At 30.2% G+C, this 21,434-nt stretch overlaps 2 protein-coding genes across 2 annotated transcripts; one reads left to right on the top strand and one right to left on the bottom strand.

Annotated features, from left to right (window-relative positions):
* The first annotated feature begins 3,243 nt into the window (after positions 1 to 3,243).
* Positions 3,244 to 14,701, top strand: LOC113402634 (phosphoacetylglucosamine mutase). Its single transcript, XM_026642926.2, has 12 exons — positions 3,244 to 3,482; positions 8,367 to 8,437; positions 9,528 to 9,660; positions 9,980 to 10,075; positions 10,581 to 10,732; positions 11,160 to 11,362; positions 11,825 to 11,949; positions 12,335 to 12,494; positions 12,759 to 12,913; positions 13,239 to 13,428; positions 13,784 to 13,954; positions 14,552 to 14,701. The coding sequence occupies exons 1-12, from the start codon at positions 3,379 to 3,381 to the stop codon at positions 14,636 to 14,638; spliced, it is 1,647 nt and encodes a 548-aa protein (XP_026498711.2). The 5' UTR covers positions 3,244 to 3,378; the 3' UTR covers positions 14,639 to 14,701.
* Positions 14,702 to 17,614: 2,913 nt separating this feature from the next.
* Positions 17,615 to 20,453, bottom strand: LOC113402635 (2-aminoethanethiol dioxygenase). The gene has a single exon (XM_026642927.2). It carries the CDS (start codon positions 20,439 to 20,441, stop codon positions 19,530 to 19,532), a length of 912 nt encoding a protein of 303 aa, XP_026498712.2. The 5' UTR covers positions 20,442 to 20,453; the 3' UTR covers positions 17,615 to 19,529.
* Between the last annotated feature and the right edge of the window lie 981 nt (positions 20,454 to 21,434).

Raw genomic sequence — 21,434 nt, 5'->3', positions numbered from 1 at the left:
TTAATATACATAATTATAAATTCATAACGAATCAAGATCGTTTAAATTGTACTTTTACTGTGTACTTAAGAAATAGCTACAATTTAAATGATGTACAATATAGAAACAAAAACACAGTTAATTGGATAAAATAATTACCAAGGAAAATAAAAACGATACGTATGCGCAATGTTGGTATGCCTGTCACAGATTATAAATATTAATTAATCCAATATTACGAGGTTTTCAAGCTTTGATTATGGCCGCTCGTTCCCTGAAGCGCAAATTGGGGAGGCATTTATTTTAGTTCTACTAATTACTAATTAGTTGGCGGGAAGCAGTCGAGCGTGCGGATTAACTAATGCAAATGTTGTGGAGCTGATTTATAATCTGTGTTGAACGAACTAAGTGATGTTGACAGAAAAAGGATGTAAACATTTTTGAATGGTGATTAAATATACGATACCTACTTCTGATGATAAGAAAAACTTACGTAATTATTATGCATATTTATTCATATTGATCTCGGCAATTTGTAAATATGTCATAGGTAATTTTAAAATTTTATGCCATATTCACAAATTAATTTGAAACTGAACATACCTACTAATTTGGAAATAATAGAAAGGAAGAGTTTTGGACCTATTTTATTTACTTACCCTCATAACATCAAACACAGTCCCTCAAGTTGTACCAATAGTTAGTAAAATAAATCGATTAGCATATGCATGTAAAAAAAATCGGTTTGTATAAAAATATGTTTTTGTTTTATATTTTAAAGACAAAGTATTCTGTCTCTAAAGTACCTAATTAATGACATATCCAGTTGTTTGAAGATTCGGTTAGTTCGTCAACATGGCGTGACGAAAAACTTCAAATGTTCGTCGTTCGCAACGGACGTCTAATTTAGACAAATAGACGCACATGTCTCCGTCTTACCTAATTGATTTAGTGCTGAGGGAATTTTTGTAATACGGATTTACGTAGTATTAACGACTAACTTCAGTATGCTCTACTGGAGGAGGACTGACGCATGAATGACAAAGAATCAAATAGCGCTCTCCGTAGAAAGTAAAGTTTTGTCTTATTGAGATATATTTTCGCTTTAGAATAGACAGTAGAAAATAATAATGTTCATAATTATATTTTGCGGTAATTAATTACAATGAGTTAGCAAAAGATTCGTGAAAGTGAAACAACATATTTTCATTTTGCGTTGCGTTGCGGAATATTATAAGTAAATATATTATTAATATATTAACTTTGTATTGATACTTTTGCCTATAGTGTGATAATTATAATATCATTCCTAATATGTAGTAATGTGAGTCGAAATAATATTAGTAGATATATCAGAGCAGAAGGGATACGGCGAAGAAGATACACACAATAGCGCTAATCTTTGCGAATGGCATCAAAGAGCAACATCGAGCACAGAGCAATCGGCTAGTACTAGACGAGACGCTCTTGAACCGAAACACGGGACCATCGTGATGTCAACCAAATCCAATATATTGACAGAGTTGATCTTTAAGCTAACATTATATTCGTACAAAAGTCTAATCAACAATACAAGAACATTTGTGCACACACAGATGCATAGAAGGGGTAGCGTCCTAGTTAAGATTACCGAGACATATACCCATCCAATAAAGTAATAAAGTCCCTGCATCTAAGTCTATATAGCGGTATTGCAATTGCCAAGACCTAGCCAGAGGCCCTGTACTTAACATACACTAATTGAAATAAACTCTCCAGGACCAGAGGTAATGGAGAAGGAATCAACACACTTATAAAACAAGAGTTACAGGAACTTAAGCCACGAGAAAGCATATAACTGCACAATAGTGTATCCCATTCAGTAGTTGCAATATCGCGTCGTGCGAAAAACGCCATATTTTATACCAATAACAGCGAAGATTCGTTGGGGATATTCGTGAAGACTGTACAAATGGCCACCACTATGGACATTCTGATCAAAATGGCATGGAACCCAGAATCTCACGAAGATTAATAATACCAAGGAATACATTAAAAAAATACAGACTTAAAGTCAATCTACAAGTTATCGTCAAACTGTGAACATTTTGACATCAATATGCAAGCCAAAAATTTAGACCACGTATAAGAAATCTAACAGCAGCATGCACAGCAAGTCTGCGGAGATGCAACAATAATATTAATAGATAATATATTCAAAAAAAAAAGGAAATAAAACTTTGAATTGACGTTATCATTAGGACGAGATCTTGAATAATTTATGATGTTCATTATGGTTTCGCGAAAAAATGGTGTTTTCGATGTCAGTAAAATTGTTATCGGAACTTTGTAAATAACCTTAAAATATATATGAGTTGTTAAATGAAATAGTGTTGGGTATATCCAAAGATACATTAATCAAGAACTGTACGTAGTGCATAATAAAGCAGAGCTGTAAGCAAATCGCTTTGAATATATAATATCAAAGGTTTGTTTATCTACTTTCCATCATCGACTGGAGTGAGGTAGATGTTGTTAGACATTTTTATTATAAAATATGTAGAATATACGTTAATGTGTTTTTATGACGGGGTTGCACTCGATGAGTGGGTCTGTCAAATTATCTACCTAGGTACTTATTTATATTTTCTCTGTTATTAAATTATTAATTTATATTATTAAGTAAATGGTACATTTAATAGTGCTTTATTTCATTTAAAACTAATAAAAACATTTGTTGGAATTACAATCCTGATTGCTTATAGTTTTTGGATTTCAATTTTATGGTGTACTTAAGCGTCGTTAGACTGTAACAAATATGAGATTAAAATTTTGTATGAAATAATTTCAACTTTCAGAAGTCAGTGAGTGCAAATTTTTTTGAAATGTTTTGTTTATGTGTGATTAAGCTGTAATAGGATATATATAAATTTTCAAAAAAATGATTTAAATAGGTATATCTATTTTTTATTATTATTTTATGAGTAAAGACGAATTTAGAAAATTTGTAGCAATACATTTGAAATTGGGCTATGTCACGATACAAAGTGCTCAAAGCGTCGTCTATTTTTGAATAGCTAAACTAACTTTCCGTTTTGTGGCGTCATCTAGAGCTTAATAGCAGAACTTTTATCTAACTTGAGTTTGACAACATAAAGAGTCATAGATAGCCGTTGAGTATTATGTGATAAGATTGAATTGGTATGTATTTGTAGTTTTCGTTCATAATAATTTTGACAAACGCAGTAACTTTTTGTACTGGCCGGTTAGCCTTTAACCGATTGACATTTCGACATTTCAAAAATAGTCATAACTTGCTAGTGCCGCTGTCAAAGCGGGAATGAAGAAATCAAGTTTGTTGATTCCAAGTGATTGTACCTGAGTGCTACGCGGCCTTATAAATTAATTTCACCAGCCACAATGCCGCCGAGTAGCCTTCGAGTAGTGTACGCGTTCGCTAGAGAAATGCATCCAAAAACAACCGACGTATTCATACAATACGGCACTGCCGGATTCCGTACCAAGTGAGTAATAGCCGTCATTATATATTAATATATAGTCAATAAAGGGTTTTTCCTATCTATAAAACAAATCTAAGCTGAAATACTAACAATGTAGTAGTATTAAGCTATTACTTTCACACGTATTTAAAGTGTCACGTAGGCAGAATTTGCGAAGGATGCGAATATCCTTTTACCCTTTACTATTCTATATTGGATACTTCGTGAGTCACTTATTGTGTAATTTATAACGGGAAGTAACCGATATTATGGTCAGTGACTCCTTGTACTACCAAAACAAATGCATAGATTCATTCAAGTCTCAATGTCTAAAAGTTCATATGTGAACATTATGAGATTCAAAGTGCAAATGACTAAAAAAGACCTTGTTTGCATAATTGCGTCTATGTACGGTATAATGCAAGTCTGACGTTAGAATTAATTAAGGAATGTTTACGCAGTATCTAATTAGTCATTAACATGAATATCCAATTGATAGATTATGTTGATCAATTACAGATATTTAAATAAAATTTATATAGTAAATATATCTTACTATGAGCTCATGTACAGACAAAAAAAAAAACAATTAACATGACTTTAGTGAAAATTAAATTTATACACCTTTTTTAAAGTATAAGACATACACTTAATATACATATACTTATTTATTCACAAAAAAATAAATTAAAAATATATATAGGAACATTATTAAAAAACCATAAAGTATTATATTCAATCAGGTATTCATTCAAATACATTTGCACTTAGCACTATGAAGGTGTGTCTGAAGTATATTGGCATTCAGCCAAACACTTAAATTCTTTGGGTTCATATATCCTTATCAATACTCTTTTATTTATATTCAGTTCTATTTATAGCTAAATTTAGTAATAGTATTCTAGTTAAATGGAACATTTTTATTTTCTTGTTACATAAAATATGGTCTTAATTTATTTGAAAACATATATATTCATATAATAAATGTGAAAGTAACTCTGTCTGTTGCTACCTTATTTGAAGTGATAATAATGAAATTCAGTATTAAAAATAGCTCAGAATCTAGATAAGGGTATCGTAATATAAAATAAACATGTATGTAGTATGTAATGTAATATGTAACAGACAATGTTGTAAGACGCGGCTAGTTTATAATTTCTCTTACATTGGTTTATTTGCTGATAAGTTTTAAACCAGCATTTATTTATTTATTAATTAAGGCAAATAAATATTAATATATATATATATTAAACTATGTCCTGAATATAACCTTGGTATAATTAGTACTATTGCTTCAATAAAAAGTTTAAAAAAGTATTTCTGTAACAGTTTCTATAAACACTTTAAAGAAACAATTGCGGAAATATAAACCATATGTAACATTCCTAAAAAATATATGCAATTATCATTACGCAAAGAGTAATGACTGTTCTTGTTAATGTAATCAGTGGTTTTGTAATCTCTTAATCTATCTATATTGGTTTTATCAGAATTAAAATTATAACCTGATTCTAAAGTTATCTATATTATATTAGTTTTGATTATTTATATGTCTAGACTTTCAAAGCAGAGAATAAAATGAGCAAAAATATACAGGCTATTATTTGGCTAATAGGAACACGCACACTAGTATAGTAGTTTAAGTGTCAAGCATAACTAGATAATTAAATTGGGCCATTTGTTTAAGTTCTTTTCTGCGTAAATTATAGATTTATTGTTTTGTTAATATGATAAAAGTTTTTCTATTTTATATTATGGTTGCTGATTACAATTAAACATAGTTATTCGGTCCAATTGTGTTTTATTATCTGGAACTACCCATACTTGTTTCTGAATAGAATCTACATTCCGAACCTTGAACTTTATTTTATCACATAAAAATATCAATTTAAATGTTAGAGATTACTTGAAAAAGTATAATATGATTGTGACTTATAAAACATTAATAAAGTTTTTATGTTGTACACAGTTATTTTTCTTTATTTCTAAAAACTTTGCTATTATTGGTTGAATGGTTGGTGGTATCTAGTGTTGGTTGGTCTACTTTAATTATTTAGATGCATCGAATCATGTGTAATTTAAAAACATTATTAGAATCAACTAAACAATTTATCATTATTATGTACAGTTTACATAGGAATTTCATAGGAACTTTTAACAGAATGGTTATCAATCGTAATCATGCCAATCATAAATCACAGTTCGATAATGCAAATACCACAGATAATAAATTAGCTGTGAGATGTATTATATATTTATTATACTCTAGTTTCCGTCCACCTTTGAGGGTATAGGATGGGAGGTGACTTCCAGGCGTGAGGCATAAAAGTACCCTATATTCCAGACTATAATCTATTTCAATTTATATACAGAAAGGATGCAGAGTTTATATATATTATATATTAACTCTGCGTCCTTTCTGGTCATTTTATTTCAGTTGCTTTGAAATAAGTTACTAGTTGTTGTCCATTTTTGGACAGCTAAGAAAACGGTTATGTTTTTAAAATAACCGGCAGGACAAGTTTCATAATGTTTTTTTTTTGTTTTTAAGGCATATTTGTGGAAAAAAATCAAAAAAATATTGAAATTAAATCGTTTCCCGTCTCGCATTTTTAAATTTCGACCGATAATTATTTTTTTAATATTGACAAATAACCAGTGTTTAATCGTTTTTATAAATCAGAATAAAAAAATAGATTTTAATCGATACTTTTTTTTAAATAAATTTGACGTTGCATTTTTGACTTATTTTGAAAAAAACTAAAAAACGTGATAACTCAAAATTGATTCACTTTTGTATGATGCATACGATGATTAAAATTATCGCAAATAGTCATCCCTATTACATCGTAACGGTAATACGTCGAATTACCAATAAACCTGTCTAAATATATAAGTATATACTGTAATATATCTCAGTGACAAATTTAATTTAGATCCGATTAGCCGTTTTTCCGCTTTTATTATTTTATTAATAGGATCTCCTCGCATCGATTTTTTTTTGCCTGAGGGTCGTGAATAGTGACCTACATTCACGGTCTTTTCCCAGACGATGGTACGCCGTTTAGAATTATCGTTGACTACGTGCGTCGTAGATTGGGTGTCAACACATCCGTCTACGATACGATACGTATCCTTATGATGTGGAATACTTCATTTACCTACCTTTGTTTCGTTTGCATACAAAGCTCACCATGTAGTGTATGTATTTGAGTATATTAATAAATAGTCAAATAAGTTTACGCGCACATCTGCTAAGACTGAAACTGAGTCAGTTTTGTTCATTATAATTAGTAAATACTTACCTGGGTGATAATTTTCATTAAATTCTATCAAGTCAAATGCCAGTATGATGATATTTATATTAATAAATTCTTGGCGATTTTCTAAGTGTCTTCCAATATAAGCTTAAATCAAGATTTGACATGTGGCCTTTTGTTGGATTATTTTTTGTAATTTTTATATTTTTTTTAACATAGTTTTCCACGTTATTTATTCGAGAAGGTAATCCTTTTTATGTTGTGTAATCAAGTTTAAAAAGGGTCGGTTAATGTTTGGACTAGTTTTCGATTATTTTCTTCTATAATCTACTATAAACTTTGGTTGAATATTCTGCGACTTATATATGACAGTAATCATTCGATTTACTTGAAAACTCTGTACTGCATTGTTTAGTTAAACACTGATTTTTCTCTTTCCGTCATAATTGTTCTGATAAAGACAGCAATGTTTGACTGAGAACCCCTGAACGATATCTATAAAAAATAAAAAGATAAAAATAAGATAAATTACGCTACAAGCCTATTTCAATTTATTAGTATATGTGACTTATATTTCTTAATATCAACACAAATATCTTTAAATAAAAAATTTAAAAAAACGATCGTTTTTGAAGTTTGTACAATCAATAATTATTTAAATAAACTCAAGAAAATAATTAAAGGCGTGATATATGATAAATAAAGACTTTCGAACTGTACAATACAGAACTTGGTAAATACAGTGCAACCTCGATATAACAAATCGGAAGGGAACAAGTAAATATTCGTTATATCGAGTAATTCGTTAAACTGAGGTTTGTTTTGTTGAGGTTCGGTTGATCTAAAATTCGTTATAAAGGTAAAAAAGCAGTTTTATTCATCTCACGTTCCGTACCTATCTTGTTACAATTTCTATTAATAAATGATAACACATTTTTGTCAAATTACTGTATATATTTTCTATTTGAAAACAATTAGGTAGGTAACAAAAATTTTTGGTGGTATTTATACTTTTTCTTAATAGTTGAAAATTTGTTATAAAGAGGTTGCTCGCAAAAAATGTTCGTAATGTAAAGGCATATTTTACATTGACTCTTATAGAGGGTTCAAGGAGATTACGAAGAATTTGTTAAATCGAGGAATTCGGTATATTGAAGTACGTTATATTAAGGTTGCACTATTGCGTATTCTGATATGTTTGTACATACTTCTGATGATATGGTCTGATCTGCAAACTTATAAACTGCGACTACACCGACGAGGCTGTTAGAAATTGAATTATTGTATTAATTATTACGACTATGAATAAAGTGGAACTTCAACAGAATGGTTATCATCAATCATTATAATTTCAATAATAAATCATAATTCGATAATGCAATTAGTACTGAGGATAATTTAGTTGTAAGTTGCACTATTATATTTATTAAATACTACTTTCCTTACTTTGAAGGGATTAGGCATAAAAAGTACCCTATGTATATTCCAGACTATATTTATCTCTGTGACAAATGTAATTTCGATTCGATCAGCCGTGCTGGTGTGACTAAATACAACATATAGTATTATGAACGACCATGAATACAGTGATATGTAAAAATTTAAAAATAGAATGTTCTAATTTTTATTTTTTATTTTATGTCAACAGAGCCAGTCTCCTCGAACATGTAGTTTATCGTATGGGACTCCTTGCAGTTCTTCGATCTCGAGTCAAAAATGGTAAGGAATTTGATTATACATATAGTAAGTTAGATTATACAAAACTTGTGAGTTGTACACTTCGTTATTTAAAACATAAAAAAAGTCACGTCAAAAACACATTAGTGTTCGATCGAACTAGCGACCTTGCAATTGCAGTTGGTCTACATTGAAGTCATTAGTCTGTACAAATAGTTCGTAATACTTGGTGCTTTATGCAACCCCTTCTGAGTAGTTACCAACCACATATATTCTACCGCCAAACAGCAATACTTAGTATTGTTGTGTTCCGGTTTGAAAGATGAGTGAGCCAGTGTAATTACAGATACAACACAAGGGATAATATCTAAGTTCCCAAGGTTGGTGGCGCATTGGTAATGTATTAAAATTTCAAACGACAACTCCCATTCGAACGTCCGCGTACCGATGCCATAACATATAATAAAAAAGAAATTACCAGTTATAGGATTAGAATCGATTTTTAATATGTAAGTCTGTAAGAGTTCCGATGGCTTTGTTCCACGGACAAATAACTCATTACTTATGCGAGTAAGTTGTATTTAGATATTTATATTAATCTCGTCCTTGGCTGACGAGGAAAATGAAGGAAACTGCATGAGATGGATGATATTCTGCCACATTTATCCACGAATCCTCACTCAGGTGAAATAGTAACTCCTCTTAGGGAGGAGACGCCAATTAAAGTAAATGACCATTTCTTTACTTTTGGTCCAAATTTTAATTCAACCTTATTAATCGACGACCTCCGTGGTCGAGTAGTGTGTACACCGGTTTTCATGGGTACGCCACTCCGAGGTCTCGGGTTCGATTCCCGGCCGATTCGATGTAGAAAAAGTTCATTAGTTTTCTATGTTGTCTTGGGTCTAAGTGTTTGTGGTACCGTCGTTACTTCTGATTTTCCATAACACAAGTGCTTTAGCTACTTACATTGGGATCAGAGTAATGTATGTGATGTTGTCCAATATTTATTTTTTATTATTTATTTTTTTTTAAATATTCGTATGCAAATGTTACTTTATAACTTTGTAATTCATGTCAACTTCGAGCGATGTATTGGAAAATAGTCTTAATCGATTACTTTACTTTCAAGGTCGCACAATTGGCATCATGATAACCGCGTCGCACAACCTTGAACCAGACAATGGTGTTAAACTCGTCGATCCAGACGGTGAAATGTTGGAACAGAGCTGGGAAGAAATTGCAACGAGGCTCGCAAATGTCAGGTAATAGTGTTATCCTGACTGATTTCGGCCGCGGCCTGATTCTCGTAACCTGATAGGATGGCAAATCCAACAAAGGTCAATTTTGTGTAATCTAGTAGTCGAAAATAAAGGATTAGTATTTTTCTTTTGTGCAACTGTGAGTAAAATTAGCTTAAAATGATATTCCTTATTTTTATTAAGTACTATTTAATTCTTTTAGTATAAATCTGTGAACATCTAATTTGAATATTTTTTTTATAAACTATGGTACAGAATGTAGAATGTTGAAATCTTTTTTTATTTTTAGTAAAAAATATTGAAATCTTATGTTTATTTTCAGTGACAATGACTTAGAATCAACAACCGCGGAAATTATCAAACAAGTTAACTCGGACATGGCTTTAAAGGCAAGCGTCTACATAGGCATGGATACAAGGTAAATACTACCGGTACAGATAATTTATGGGATTGACAATGACGTCACTTCTATTCACCTCTCGCTCGCACGCAGCCGCTATCTATATACTCTCACCCTTCGCTTAAGAGAATAGATAGTGACTATGTGTAAGCGACAGGCTAATAAAAGTGACGTCATTATCAATCCATTATAGTAAAAGGGCTCTAGTAGGACATAAATATATTCTAGGCTAAGAAATTCGGTAGTTATTAAAAAATAAATTGATAAATTTATGTTTTGAAACATATAAACGATATATGAAAAAAAAAAGAATTAAAACGTCTTATTAATGTTAGTGTTGTGAATGTGAAAATGTTTTTAGTCATTTTTTACATAAACCGATTATTCAATCATTTTTGGGATCCTGGTACATTGGTCATTGTCAGTTGGGTGCACACAACATTCATTTTAGAATATTTAAATTCCATATTGTATTTAAAATCAATATCACAATTAAGTTTTTTTTTTATTATTATTTAAATAGATATACAAGTCCCCGCCTCGCCGCGGCTGCTGTTCATGGAGTGATGGCTCTGAAGGGAACACCGAAGGAATTCGGCATCGTTACAACACCCATGCTACACTTCTGTGTCAAGTGTCGCAACGACAACACTTATGGAACACCCACCGAAGAAGGTAATACTTTAATAGAATTTTAGTCAAATAACTAATTAGCACTCAGACTAACTTATACACATTCTCGCTCGCGTGAACACACACATTCATAATACTTACATTAACATGTGTGTGTTTTTAATTTTTTAACTGGCAATACTTGTTACTTATCTGTGAGAGATTGTATAGAGTATGGAGGAAGATCCATGCCATATGCAATATGTTTAACTACAAGCATTTTTCAAAATTGTAAGTTCCAAAATTGGGTTTGTTTTGAATTAAGTAATAATATTGAAAAGGGAGTGAAATAAAAAAATACTAAATAAATAGTTTTTTTTACTCATTTAAAGACTGACAAAGTAAACGCGACACAAAAACTATTTTCTTACATAAAAAATAAGAAATATAATATCTATATCTATGTTATCATATGTTAAAACAATTACAGGTTATTATGAAAAAATCGTCGGTGCCTTCAAGAACATCTCTCAGAAGCTTCCAGTGGTCGGTAACTACAATACTACGCTTTATGTGGACGGCGCCAATGGCGTCGGTGGGAAGAAATTGAACATCATCAAGAAGAGTTTAGATGGAGAACTTGATCTGGTTCTCTTTAACCTTGGCGGAAATGGTGGAAAGTTGAATTTGAATGTAAGATATTATTGCATTTTGCTTTAGATTCTCAAGCCTTGTTAAGTGCTGCTAAATTTACATGTGCTTAATATGTGATTAAAATGTGTTGGACAGTGAATAATTTGCCACGTGTTTACAACTGGTGTTCATCAACCTGCATTGAAGCAGTGTGGTCTATCACACAACGGCAGGACGAACAAACTACAAAGAGTCTCCACTGGCATCCCTATGTGCAGTGGGAACTTTACAGGCTGTTACTAATACTACCAGCGTACTACACAATTTGTAAATTCCATAAATATAAACATAAATTATCAATATAATATTCTCTTCATTCAATGACTCACATTATGACTTACATAGCGCTCACTGTACTTATAAAGTGCTTATTAGAAAATTTACACATCTTTTCTATTACTAATAACCTAATGTATCAAGTTTTCATGATTTTTATAATTAATAATTATTTAAATTTTTTAGTGTGGTGCGGACTTCGTCAAAGTATCCCAGAAACCACCGGTTGGAATTGAACATGTGCCTTTCCAACGAGTGGCGTCACTTGATGGGGATGGAGACCGCCTTATATATTATTACGTGGATGACAAGTATGTATTACAATGATGTCACATAGATCATTCTAGAACTACTATATTAATAATTATAATTTAGTAGTAATATCTGACAGTCAATGTCCTGCTTTTGTATGTATATACCAATTGTCATAGCGATTGGTTGAACGGTACACACATTATATATTATAAAAACCTTCTTGACTTCTATTGTATGTAAACTTTCATGGTATTCGGTCGGAGAGTCTGAAGTATATAAATCTCAAACAGATGTACAAATTTGCATTTTTATATAATTCATATTATAAATTAATATGTTAAAATGTTTCGATTTCCATATTTTTTAATATCTGTCGATTGGATTCACAGTACATTTTTCTATCATGAATGATTTATATTTATATGTTTTACTTCATTTCAGGAATGAAATCCATTTACTTGACGGAGACCAGATCGCGATCCTGCTAGCGAGCTACATAACAGAATTGTTGAAGTCCTGTGGAGCGCAAGAGCTTCGCCTCGGACTTGTGCAGACCGCGTACGCTAATGGTGCCTCCACACGTTACATCACTCAGGAACTGGTTAGTTGGTTTTTAAAAGGATTCTGAAAATTGTACTGCTGAAACTCTGATTGGAAATAAAAACATACGGACACATTAAATTAACAAACTCGATCAAACAATAGAAAGATACATAGACAACTTGTCTACGGAGATTAGATCTATTGAATATAAAGATATCAAACACTTTTATCACTATATTAAAGTTATTATACATTCAAAGCCTTTATTATTATTTTTGTACTAAAATCATCTATCTTATAAAACAAATACGCTTTCTTCCAGAAAGTTCCAGTGACGTGCGTGAAGACAGGTGTTAAACATCTCCACCACGCAGCGCTGTCGTACGACATCGGGATTTATTTCGAAGCGAATGGTCACGGAACTGTCGTTTACAGTAAAGAAGCCAAGAATGTAGTCAGGAAGATTGCTGAAGAAGGGTAAGTTTAAATAGATTGCCCATTATAAATTACTTTTGTTCCGTTGTTCTGTTACCGAGTGGAAAAACGACAAATATACAATCATATAAACACTTGATATTAGTTATAATTTAACGAAAAAGTACATTGTAATCATTCAAGTGAGTAGGTGTGTAAAAATAATCCCGGCAAATTATTTTACTATTTAAAGTAGTTTTTATGTATATGTTTTAATTATGTGTCTCGAGATAAAAGTGAATATTACTTTTTTTACACGTTACAATATTAATATATAACTATTAATAATATACTCTATAATATATAACTATTAATATTTGTATCTCAGCGAAGCAGAACAACGCAAGGCAGCGCAGCTGCTGCTGAACTTCATCGACGTGACCAACGAGACGGTGGGCGACGCCATATCCGACCTGTTCCTGGTGGAGAGCGTGCTGCGCGCGCGCGGCCTCGACGTGCGCGACTGGGCCGCGCTCTACCGCGACGTGCCGTGCAGGCAGCTCAAGGTCACCGTGCAGGTGAGCGCTGCTCAGAGCTGGTACACTCTATATAAAATACTTGCTAGCAATTCTAACAGTTCAAGGTCAATAGAGGTTAGTAGAACAGTCGTACAAGGATATATAATAGCGCTTGCTTAAGTGGAAAAACATAGACAATTATAATTGTGATAGCATAAGAATTTTGAGTGAGAGAATACCCTCACTGAAAAGTTATAAGGAGCACGACCAGAAGTATTTTTTACAATCCCAAGCAAATTAGCGTTACACTGCCAACATTGAAGTCCCAAACTGTTTGTGAACATTTTTAGATACTTCATTACATACGCATTAAATAAGTTACCAATATTACAAAACATTATTTTTATCATTTAAGGACCGAAATGTTATCTCAACGACTGACGCGGAACGACAATGCACGTCTCCCGAGGGTTTACAAACAAAGATAAACGAGCTAGTATCGAAGTACCCGAGCGGTAGATCGTTCGTCCGGGCGTCCGGTACTGAGGACGTCGTGCGAGTGTACTCTGAGGCGGATACGCAAGAGGTAAGCATAAATAATAATAATAAATCTGTATAGAATAGATTTTTATACTTACGTTCAATGATACCCTGGCATCCTAAACTACGGAGACCCGTATCTTAGGGGCCAGTGCCGTACGTATACTGTGATTACATTTATTTACATTACATTACTTTTTATACACTTATTCAAAATAAAAAATACCTAAAATTAAAAGATTAAACTTGACGCAAGTTGATTGATTGCTTAAAATTTATTTAGCTTATTGGCAAACAGGAAGTCTGGTTAGATCTCATTCATACATACCTGACAGTCAAACTCACACATTGCCAAATTTATGGAATTGATAGAGTTCACGACAATATTGTGCATGACCATCGTGGGAAACCATAGCCTCGCCATTTATTTAGGTCAAAACATTGTAAATATTTTTATGACTTGTTAGTATTATATAGTATATATACCTTTACTTTACGACTTACGACTCTGTCATTTGAATAAATAAATTTTATAAAATACAATTATTGAACACATTCCAAATGCATATTTTTTTATAATCTCATATAACAAACAAACGACACAACTTTTTAAAGTTTTCATACCATTTTTATTTCTTTACAGTCAGCAGATAAATTGGCAGCGGAAGTCGCCCAAGCAGTTTTCGATTTAGCCGGAGGGGTCGGTGATAGGCCGGAATTACCTGAATAGTTTATTTAATATCTACGTTATAGTGATCTGAAAATATAATAAATCATTACTCATACGAACCAATTGGCGCAGTACTTTCTAAACATTTTCACTACATTTCATCTTATTTTAATAGTCATTTATAAACACTATAAATCATTAGTATTTAGACGACCAAGTAGAAAACAAGTCCTTCAAGTTACATTTATTCCTTTCGCAATAAAATACATTATTATTCTATACGTATCTAGATAAATAATAAAAAGACTACATAACTTATTAACTAATTTGGTAATCAAAATATGTATTGTATTCTAATATGGATGACGTCATGTGTCATTTCATTATACGTAGTTAATTTCTTGATTCGATTTTATTAGTGAAAAAATATATCTTTCATTCAATTTTTAAAAAAATACGCGGGACACTATTATTACACGCGAATTAGCTGTTGCGCAAATTTTTATACGAACTTCTTGAAATATGGATTAGACATGGATTATTAAAATATATATCTGTACAAGAATTCATTTGAATCAAAATTAAATATATTATTCGAGCTTCCATATTGCTCATTTTGTATTATAAAATGGCACCAAAAATTAGATATCTTCACAAAAATTAATTTGCTACAAAATTAAATCTAATATTTGAGCCATATGAGCAATATTTTATTTTGTATAATGCCACAAAAACGTATATTGTTTGTATGTTCTGAGACTTGCGAAATGGAGTAAATGTAACTTTATTTCTCACCGTCCAATTCATTAAAGAATTTGAGAGCACTTAATAATAATAAAAAACTTTGATCAATGATGTTTGTGAAAGTAACTAGTCTGACTGACGAGATTATGAACAGTACAACGCTTTACTAGTCGGGTATTTTCTGCATTAAATTGCCTTATTTAATTTTATTGTGTTATTTTTATGCACAAAAGTTTTATAAAAAAAGGTTGTATGAAAAAGTAATATAAAAACTGCTACAGCTCTCTTTGTATAATGGTCGAAGTAGTTTTTCAGTAATATAATATGTAGTCAATTAACAAACCAAAATCAAGGTTAGTTTATAGAAAATTTATTTTATTGGTATGTACTATGTGTGCGACTTCTTTAAATAAGATCTATTAAGAATAAAACTTTTATTAATGATATGTTCAGTCCAGAAGAGAAACTGAGGTAAACAAAATAAAGAAAAATAAAACAAAAGAAATGGTTATTAGAATATAAAATAAAAATATAATATCACAATTTATAATTAAGTTTATATGTAATTTTTTAAAAGGGATCAGTGAATGTAACTTTAAAAGTAACATATGTATTTATTGAAGGTCTTTACCACACGACGTCAAATAAAACTACATATTAATAAACATATTTTAGTAACAGTAAAATTATGAATATATTGTATTCACGCTTGACCTTTTTCACGTCGATATAAATAAAAAAAAAAATTGACTACAAAAATTATTTCTTAAATTATTATTATTTGGCGGTTATTTGGCCAAATAACAATTTTTATTATTTTGATCCAATCTTTAAATATTCATTTTGCTGGAATGAAAAAAGCCTCATGTGCTAAAGACCTAAAACAATGGTAACTTCTAATGGGGATTTTGATTATTACAAATATATACTTTAAGTTTATGTAAAATAAATATAAACAAATTTATAATAGAAGTTTTGAATTTATTTTAAATAAATAACGTAATTATTTTTTTCACCTAACTACACTTTAAAATAAATAAAAAATAATATATGCGGTATAATTCCAGTTACAGATCTTTAATATTAAGAAAAATAGTATAAACATTTTCCTAGGCAGCTAATTTTTATTTCTTACATTGAATTTAATGATTAAAATGTTAATCTTAAAATTAATTCCATACAGCATTTGATAATTTATGTAAAAAACATAGTTAGGCAACTATTTTGCTCGTTTGTTTTAGTTATTTACGAATGGTTACTGTGACATGCTTAAAAACTTTTTATCAAAACTGCGATAAAATTACGATACGAATATTTGTGACACATTTATCGCGTTTATATTTTGATCTAGGTGTGGTTAATCTCAAGCATGCGATAAATTATTTTTACGAAAAACATCACGAGTCATATTTAGTTAATTTATTTTTAGCAAATTATTCAAAAAAATCACAAAAATATTTTAAATTGAAAATAAAAATGTTTGAATTATATAGAATAGGTGCTAAAAGAAATGTTATGCCTTATTCTGATTGTGAAGCAAAATCTATTTTTGAAATTCTATCCTCTACATTATAATTTTATATTATTGTCTAATATTTTTTATGTGCAATTGTGTGTTCAAATCGTTTAATTCATGCTGTACTGTTATATATCAATAAATCATTAGTATTATTATTATTACTTTTTTATTAACCTTAGTACTCAAATAAGATCAAAGAAAAAAAATATATATATAATTAAACATATTGCGATTTATTCCATTACGATATTTAGATTATCTATGGAATTTTGTTTTGTTTGAAATTATTCTGATAAATAAAAATTGTTCAGAAAAATAAATTTGAAACGGAAATTCATTAGATATGAGATGAGTGATAACTCGTTCACAACACTCATTCTCTCTTATTAAATAAATGGGATATTTGTTTAAAAAAAATGTTCTCTTTACGGAAAATAGAAACTGATTTCTGTAATCCTTCCCATCATTCTATCCTTAAGTTCTACGGCACCATTAAAATTATATGCAACGAAATAAATAGGTACCTAATATACATGGCTGTATTTTAATGATGCAAATCAAGGTCATTAAAAATACGAGCTTGTCTGGGTTTAAACGAATCATTGATTAAAATTCACGTATTCTGGTCTGGTGGGTACCAGACCATAATCTCTCTCAAATGTTATACTATTTGAGTATGACTATTCAATGATGCTGATATGATCTTGATTTTTTTTTTACATCAAGATGTTTTTACGTTCAAGTCTTCAGACGAGATAAATAAAAACCATGAATAGTAACAAATTTTAAGATTTTATTAACAAGAACCAATGAACTTAATCCTAAGAAAATATATTTAAATGTGAAAACACTATATATATGTGTATTTACATTTTATAAGTGTATATTGAACATGACTGTAAAATTTAATATAATATAGAGATCAGGTATTAATTTACAAAATTGCCTTATTTTATAAGCATAATCATCCAATCGAATTTAATTGAACTTTTAGAAATTGGAATGTTATCCTAATGTGATGGAGTAAACTAGATCCGTCTTACTGAGTAAATAACATGCGTTTAAATATGTAATTAATTACTTTAAATTACTATGACAAAAATTAAATAGTTGCTTTAAAAGCATTTATGCTGTATATCATGGTGACAATTACTTTTTATTATTGACAACACACTGAATAGTACGTACTTTTTTATAAACAAAAACTGTCAATATTGTTGCAACTACATTGACCATTGCTTTAGACTTTCAATTGGATAGAAAACAAATTACGTATACATAAATTAAGTTAATATGTATCATGCACAAATATGTAGAAATTATTGTTTAAATTGTTTCCATTATATCTTATTTTGTAAGCAATCTTTGTTTTTGGGAGAATTATTACGAAAAACAAACATTGAAGTCTGCTAGAGGATTTGACATAATAAAAAACAAAAGATTTTTTACATTAAAAGACCTTTACATATGGAATGCCTTATAGAACAATAGAACTTACTAGTTTTGTAGTTTTATCTAATTAATTCAGTCACTGATTTAAAAAAAAAAACATTGCATTATTGATATATTAGAATATGCTGTTTATAAAATTAGCATTGATTTCTTATTTTGGTAAAAATTGGATTAAAAAAAATAAAAACAAATAATCATTATGGTGTATGTTATCTTTCTAAAATACTTACGTATTCCATTATTAAATCTACACACTTTATCTATGAATTTAATGGCTAACTAAGCCTCATAACATTTGTGTGATGTTGAATTAATCCTTTATTATATTATACACTACATTTTATTTTAAAACAGCATTTTGTTATTTTACTAGCACTTATATATATTTTTTTAAATATTATTGTTTCTTGTTGCATTTTCTTTTGTCTGTAGTATAATGAAATGTAGATAATTAATTGTTGAAATGTTTTTTTTTTAATTTAGTACAAACATAGTTTTATAAACTCATTTGACCAAACAAACATGAAGTTGATGAGGAAGTATGATTTTTAGAATGTAGTTTCATATCAGATTTGGTTTTGTTTCTAGTGAACACATATTAAAGCAACATACTTTACATTTGGTACATGGTAAAATTCTTTATTGTCTGATTAAATAATTTTAATACTGTATATTGTGCCTATATTCTATGGGTAATTTTAGCTTGTTATTTCAAATTATTAGCAAAGTATGTGCATTGTTTATTAACTTTAAACATACTTTCCATTTCTCAGTATTTACATTACTGTAAATATTTAATACTAGCGACTTTCTCTTATATTAAATTTTGACATATTTAAGAAACAATTATACTTTGTTTCAAAATCAATACAATAAAATTACTTATAAGTCTTGTTGCTTTAGGTGATGTTTGAAAGAATACAAGTCAGTGTCATTATTAATCTATTTGATTTGATCAATTAGAATAAAGACACAATTTTACATCCAGCTGGTAACTTTTGTAGTGAATTTGACAAGCTTTTACAATATAAAACCCCAAAACGTTCCCTAATTCTTTTTCTCTAAGAATATTTTTATTGGCATTAATATTTAAAAGGCACAAAATTATTTGCACTAAATGTTTCAAGTTACTTTCGACAGCAGAGATCATGAGAACAACCTCGTCTTCTTGGTAACTCTCCAAATTATCTAGGAATTCTATTTTTTTATTTCTAAATAATTAATTCTAGTCTATGGCTATATAAGCATGGGCCCTAAGTATGGTGCTTGATCACAATAAAAACATTCTGGCACATTAGTTTCTTGTAATTCTACAACATTAGTACTTATCTCGTTTGCTACATAGTAGTATCTACATCTTCTTGGACCAACATCGTGTATTAACGTATCGTAAGGTGGTGATAGAATATCAAAAAACGCTGCTGGCATATTTAAAGCTTCTATTTCATGGTAATTAGATATTGTAGGAGTCAGAACACATGTCTCGGAATTAGCCTGACATATATTGTCTTGTGATATTTTAGCAAACAATCTTCTACGTTTGTGAATACCTTGAGCTATACGCGCCGCTTCGTGTTTCGCTCGAGCGGCGAAGTCTATCGAACTTGCTACTTCTTTTAATGGATATTCAGTAAAACTTCTTATTCTTACAGCACCAGAAATTACTTTTAAAAGTCCATGCATATGCGGGTGATCGTGTAAAGGCATTTTAAACCCGGGTTTCAAAACAAATATACTCATGTTCACTAAACTATTTTGAAACACTTCGATGTATGTGCAAGGCGCTTTATTTGGTCTTTTCCACGCTGAGGGGTTATTGAGGTTTTGATCAAAACCTAGGTCATCGGCTTTTAAATTATCCATCATTCGTTTTAACTTATTCAAGTTGGTCGAAATATCGTTTTTAAATTTTTCATCAAAAGTATGCAATGCTTGCCGGTAGGTGGAAATAATTGGTGGTATGTTAACAATTTCCATATTTGATTTCGCTTCATCTTTATTATCCATATGAAAATTGCTTGCACTAACACACAATAAATTTTGTCTCTTAAAAAATGTTGAAATTATTCGGCACGATAACAAAGCAAAACTGTCGATAAACGTCATTTTTCCGTCCATTCCATTACTCCTTTTCAGACAATCTTTCATTTCGTTCTATCATTAAATCGGATACTTTCTCCCATATTTATATTAGAAGCTTATGATATATAATACATTTTATAATTATTACTTTACGAGTAGATATTTAAATATATATTTATTTTAACAGTGTAGTCTTTTATTTCCATTATACATTAATATTGTTAATGAAATACATCAAATATACTTTAAAAAATGCTCTAGATGGCATGATTTCTTTAAAAAAAATATTTCAGATGTCGTGTTCTTAATTCGTTCATAGATGTCGCCTAATGTAGATTTTTTTGTATAATAGATTAAAAATAGACCTTCCAATTTTAATGTGCATCTATATTTGTACACAGTTAAAAAAAACATCTTTTGATTAATTGTTCTATCATCTATGTTTTTGTATACCTATCGTTCGATTTTTACAATTTTTTTGCATGTTTTAAGGACAAATCATTCAATATATAAAGTTTTGTGTAGACCCTTATTGTACCAGGACGCTTAGGTAGTTCAAAATAAATAAAAATGAATGTCTGTACATGAGTACATGTAGTACATGAGTACTGTTCGATTAGAATAGACTATGAAGTCTATTCTAATCGAACAGGAACTTCTTGTACCCATATCCTGTATTAATGTATCGTCATATAATATCAAAAAATGCAGTTTCATACTTATAGCTTCTATTTTGTGGTAATTAATTAAACAAACTTTATTGACATATATCTACCTTGATTTTACTTGCATATTTTAAATAATGAATAGCTTCGTAATATACAGTATGGATAACTATCTTAGTTCTAAACTCAATTTAATGCTAAAAAAAAAACAATATTACGGCGATCTCCATCCATCCTCAAAAACAGTTAAGAAAACTTTTCCAGCGCCAGAATGGTCCAAGACTTGACCATCACGGCGAAGCGCCTCCCTGCACACATCGCGCGGTTTTGCACTCTGGGTTAAGACGGGCCTATCTATTTAACCGATTATATTGAAACTTTAGTAAGGTGTTAC

This window comes from Vanessa tameamea, chromosome 24 (assembly GCF_037043105.1).
Source record: "Vanessa tameamea isolate UH-Manoa-2023 chromosome 24, ilVanTame1 primary haplotype, whole genome shotgun sequence".
NCBI classification, from domain to species: Eukaryota; Metazoa; Arthropoda; class Insecta; order Lepidoptera; family Nymphalidae; genus Vanessa; species Vanessa tameamea.
The sequence above is the reverse complement of the archived record's forward strand: the minus strand, read 5'-3'. Positions and strand labels throughout refer to the sequence as shown.

What these genes read in the sequence shown, in the direction of transcription:
- LOC113402634 (XM_026642926.2), top strand. Translation starts at nt 3,379, where the DNA reads ATGCCGCCGAGTAGCCTTCGAGTAGTGTACGCGTTCGCTAGAGAAATG. An exon ending in TGGAACACCCACCGAAGAAG is followed by an intron (nt 10,733 to 11,159) that starts GTAATACTTTAA and finishes AAACAATTACAG; the next exon opens with GTTATTATGAAAAAATCGTC. An exon ending in AGCTCAAGGTCACCGTGCAG is followed by an intron (nt 13,429 to 13,783) that starts GTGAGCGCTGCT and finishes TTATCATTTAAG; the next exon opens with GACCGAAATGTTATCTCAAC.
- LOC113402635 (XM_026642927.2), bottom strand. Translation starts at nt 20,441, where the DNA reads ATGAAAGATTGTCTGAAAAGGAGTAATGGAATGGACGGAAAAATGACG.